Source organism: Trichechus manatus, unplaced genomic scaffold (assembly GCF_000243295.1).
Source record: "Trichechus manatus latirostris isolate Lorelei unplaced genomic scaffold, TriManLat1.0 scaffold00006, whole genome shotgun sequence".
In the NCBI taxonomy this organism is placed as follows: Eukaryota; Metazoa; Chordata; class Mammalia; order Sirenia; family Trichechidae; genus Trichechus; species Trichechus manatus.
The window spans coordinates 2,666,944-2,672,196 of record NW_004443942.1 but is presented as its reverse complement, the minus strand read 5'-3'; the positions used below and the strand labels follow the sequence as shown (position 1 = coordinate 2,672,196).

The 5,253-nt window shown below is 41.5% G+C and overlaps 1 protein-coding gene across 1 annotated transcript in view; it reads left to right on the top strand.

Annotated features, from left to right (window-relative positions):
* Window positions 1-3,421: 3,421 nt before the first annotated feature.
* The window catches only part of LYVE1 (lymphatic vessel endothelial hyaluronan receptor 1), a 15,148-nt gene continuing 13,316 nt past the window's right edge, over window positions 3,422-5,253 (top strand). Inside the window, exon 1 of the mRNA XM_004369644.1 lies at window positions 3,422-3,506. Within this exon, the coding sequence (XP_004369701.1) occupies window positions 3,422-3,506 (85 nt within the window). The remainder of the gene's footprint in view (window positions 3,507-5,253) is intronic.

The following is a 5,253-nucleotide window of genomic DNA, read 5'->3' as shown; positions in this document are numbered from 1 at the left end:
ATTCTATTCCACTTCCTGTTCAATCTTCAGTACCAAGTACAGAAATAATCCTCCTCATACAGTCTTTGATGACCTCTCCTCATACTCCTCACTATACCCAACATAATAGGTCACACCCTCCTCTGTGCTTTCTGGAACTTTTTAATATTTTCGTTATTGACCCTTATCACAATAACTTATTTATGTGTCTGTCTCCCCTAATGTTTTTCCTCAAAGATAAGAACCACGTCTTGGCCATCTCTGGGTAAGTGCCTAGCATGGTGGCTGATGCGTGGGAGGGTATCATTAAACGTTGGTCAAAAGAACAAGTGGGCATTCAAGGTAGTGGAGAGCAAGCTGAGGACAGCTGATATTTTGCATGCTTCTTGCACCAACGCCATCACCACCACCATCTCAGTGAGAAAAGCGACAGCTTTATTAACCTCAGCTTATTCTAATATTTCTCCATCTCCTCTGTGAGACAGCAGGAATGAGACCAGACTAGCAACACTATTTTGAAGCTCAAGGGCTGGGCTTGATGCAATCACTGCCTTCTGAGAAACTCACCTAAAGCAGGCCCCACTTTAAAACAGCATGTCTTTTTAAGGGGTCATCCTTTACAGTCGCTAGAAAAACACTGTGAGAGAAGCCCAAGCCAGGGCTGACCAAGGATGTGCCATTAAGGTAAAGAGGTGCAGAGCAGGGCAGAAGGACTTTGGGGGCATGGGCAGATGGTTTACTCTGCCTCTTCCAGTGGGACTGAAGACAACTGAAGAAGCTTTAGCTACATGAGGCCCTCAGAGCCAAGGACAGAATGCGAATGGAGCTCCAGAGAGAGTGGCCATGTGGCAGGACTCTAGGCTGGCAATGGTCCAATCTCAGCCTCACAAGCTGAACTGGCCCATTGTCTACTTGAGACAATGGCCAGAGAGGAGGTGCCAGTAAGCTCCTGAACCTCCAGATGCACCACAGAAAGGCCTATAAGAGTACTTTCAGACACAGACCCCTTGTCCATACTAGTCCAGTTGTAAGGAAGGAAGGTTGAGGAGCATAAGAGTAGCCACATTTACAAGGGCATTATTGAAAAAGTAGTACTCATTGGTATTTATTTTCTGAAAAGCAAAGATCAATCTGAAGCAGTTGAGCTGCTCCAAAGCAGCATTGTAATAGAGAGAAACAGGCCCTAGATTTCCACAATGGCATTGATCTGAAATAAAAGTTCCCCTCAAAATGCCTCTGAAGTCTGACATTTCTGCTTAGCCCTAGGAGCCTGGTTGCCTACCTTTAATTGCAGAGTGATGCGTTTGTGTCATTGTTGATGTCACCCAAAAAGACCTTCACTTTCTGCCTGCCACAAAGCCCATATGTATTGTTCCCCATGTACAGCCTGGCAGAGTTAATGAAGAGGGAGATGTTGGATTTGTGTTATCACTGGCTGTCAGTTCGTAATGTTGTTAAGCCTGACACAGTTGTGCTAATGTTGAACTGTAGAGTGTCACATACTTGAGTTTGAAAATAAAACATATTTCCAAACCTCTGGCAGCAGCCAAATGCCTCCTGATTTCATGGAACTAAGCCACAATTTTACCTCAACCCTGCCAAAGCAGGTCCCATTCACTAAAAACAAGCCTTCTTCCCCAAAACTTCACACTTTCTTTATTCCCCTCATTGCCTACCAAATTCAGAAGATTCAGCTGAGGACTCTGAGGACAGAGAAGATGGCAGAACCATTAGATAGAAGCTGGGTCTTTGAATGGGTGGGCATGCACAACATTGAGCTGTGACATGAGCAAGAAATAAAATCTTATCATATTAAACCCCTGAGATTCAGGGATTTTTTTTATGGCAGCCTACCCTGACATTTGAACCGAAAGTGGGATGCTTTCATAACAAAAATCTCTGGCTGAGACCAGAAGAACTAGATGGTGCCCGGCTACCGCCAATGACTGCCCTGACAGGAAACACAACAGAGAGTCCCTGATGGAGCAGAAGAAGAGTGTGGTGCAGAACTCAAATTCACGTAAAAAAAACAGACTTAATGGTCTGACTGAGATTGGAGGAGCCCTCAAAGCCACGGCCCCTGGACGCTCTGTTAACCAAGAACTAAAACCATTCCTGAAGCCCACTAATACCAAGGAAGAGTGTGCTTCTTAGTTCAAGCAGATACATGAGACTAAATGGAGGGCTCCTGTCCAGAGGCAGGAGGAGAAGGCAGAAAGGGACAGGAGCTGGTTGGATGGACACAGGAAACCCGGGGTGGAAGGGAGGAGTGTGCTGTCACATTATAGGGATTGCAACTAGTGTGTCACACATAACAATATGTGTATAAACTTTTGTATGAGAAATTAACTTGAGCTGTAAACTTTCACCTACAGCACAGTTAAAAAAAAAACAAAACTCAGTGTATACCTCACGTTCATCAACCAAGAAATGTGACATCTAAATTGTGTTTTTATCTACTAGCTTGTAAATACCAAGAGAAACATATTAATAAAAGAGCCTTGTGGTGATTGCTGGAGCCCTGGTGGTGCTGTGGTAAAGCATTTGGGTGCTAACCAAAAGGTACCAGCTGCTCCTTGGAAACCCTATGAGGCAGTTCTACTCTGTCCTGTAAAGTTGCTATGAGTCAGAATTGACTTGATAGCAGTGGGTTTGGTTTGGTTTGATTTTTTTGGTGATTGCTATTGTAAAATCAAGAGCCCTCTTGTAAAGAGAACTAATTGCTCCGCTAGTTGTGTTTTGTAAATACGAATTTTTGTGTATGGCTGGTTTCTTTTAAGAAGGTATCACCTGTAGTAGTGTAGACATTTCAGACGTGTAAAAGAAGTCCTAAATTGGGGGGGGGGCGGTGTTCATGGAAAGGCGTGAAAGTTCTGTTCTTAGTATTTAAATGGGCATTTATTTTCATGAGCCTCAGAATTATTCCCCCACAGATCACAAGGCTGTGCAGCTGGAAAAAAATCACTGATTGTATCAGGAAAAGAAGCACAATCCCTACTCAACCTCCTTTAGAGACAAAGCCATCACTAGGAATGTGTAAATGAAGGGGCTCCATAGAAAATAAACGCTGAATGGTGTGAGAACAGAGCTGGCAGGGGAGGGGGGCAATGGCTGGGAATATGAGAACTGGGAAGACCTTCAGCAGTTCACACTGTGCTGCCTTCCTCATTTGTGTGTTTTCTGAGTCAGCATTATCTAAATTTTCCAGAGAGTCATCCACAAAGTACAGCCTGGCCAGGGGACATCATTCATTTCCCCTAGTGACCTTAACAAGTCAGAACCTTGAAAGCAGGGAAATCCGGATGTCTCAGTTATGAGGTGGAGCAGAAAGGGCCCCAACATACTTCCAGAAGTCTCCATTAATACTGGTGATTGAGTGTCTGCCTCTGTTACTGCCAGTGGCCATCTGAGGTGCTTCCCTGGCTCTGAAGGGGTTGACACAATGGCCAAGTGCTTCAACCTGGCGTTGCTCCTTGCCTCCATCTGGACCACGAGGCTCTTGGTCCAAGGCGCTCTCCGAGTAGACGGTAGGTTTCTTACCAGATTTCTTCGCTACAGCAAGGCAAGATCTTGCAGACTGTCCTAAGCCTATTGAGCTCTTAGACTATATATTGTTGAGAGTGGGTTCAACCCTCAATTTCAACAGAAGATTTAATTGGTGTATCACTCTGCCAGAACTATTTTCATCATGTTCTCAACCTCAACAAAATGATTTACATTTATCTTTACATCATTTTCACTTTTATTTTTAGTTATGGAATATTTTTAAAGAGAATATTTGGAAACAAAACATTGAGGAGACAATTTGTTTTTTAAAGTGTATCGTTAATTGCTAGAAAAAGAAGAACATGTGTAAGCTTAAAAGTGTTTTTCATTAAAGAAACAAAACGTGATTGTGAAAATTTTAAAACTATCAATAAGCCTTGGGAAAAAATTGGTAACTTTCACTAAATGTTGGCCTATTTTGTATTTTTAGAAGTGTCAGCATGATTATTTTAATTTCCATTTACTATACTATGTTGTGGGGCCATGGTGGCATAGTGGTTAAGATCTCGGCTGCTAACCAAAAGGTCAGCAGTTCAAATCCACCAGCTGCTTCTTGGAAATCCTGTGGGGCAGTTCTACCCTGTCCTATAGGTTTGCTATGAGTCGGAACCGACTTGACGGCATGTTGTCATTAGGTGCTGTTGAGTCAGTTCCATCCTGAAAATATACTATAAATGGAATGTAGTCTTTTTAATATGCAATCAGTAGCAAATTAAGAGAAAAAAAATCTTTGAAAATCAGCCATAAGCTCTCCACCAAAAGAATGACTTAAAGTGATGCTGGATTTTTGAAATGCCTAAATGAAAACCTCATTCTGCACTATAGGCAAAAGGTTGTAACCACAAATCACTCATTACAGCTCTGGGCCAATGAATATATGAGTACTTTGACAGGAAAATTGTGTGTTCCTATGCTGGAAGATGCCCTAAGGTATAAAATATGTTGGGAACAGAATTGAAGTCCAGAACTGATTCATATATTGTTGTATTTAATTTTATAAGAGAGGTTACAGTGATTTTTTGTATGTTTTTTCCAAATACCAAAACTGCTACTGTCAAATAAGTTTTATCCTCTTTGAAATCCCCTTGGGGAGACTATACACTATTCCCACAATGCTGTCATTATTCAAGCTATTTTGGAAATTGTCCTTTGAATATGACTATCACTCTCTTTGGACCATCCTCAATAACAGGAAAGTTTTGTAAGGAAATTGAATTTTTGGAAACAACCAAAAGTTATTTAGAACTATGACTGAGAAGTAAGATGGTTGATGAAGGTGAGATGATGGGATGGGAACTAGTATTTTTGAGGGCCTATCATGTAGTCACACAGATTATTTAGATATGTGTTTGTGTGTGGGTATAAATTCATTTAATCCTCTCAACAAGATATTTTTATAGATTAAGAAATAGGCTTACAAAGGCCAAGTTACTTTCCCAATGTCATGCAGGCAGTAAATAATAAAGCTTGGATTTGAATTCTGGTCTGATTCCTAAGTATAGACTACTTCTACTAGCCTGCTGTCTCCTGAGAAATTTTATTGTAGGGGTTACTGGAGTACTCCTTGGACTCTAATCCCTGTTTGTTTGTTTTTTTCCTAAATGAAATAGGAAAGCATAAAAATGACTAATACTTGCTGACTGCCTGCTGTGAGCCCCGCCTGTGCTACATATAAGTTATCTAGTTTAATTCTGACAAAAATCCTCTGAGGAAGATATAACTATCCCC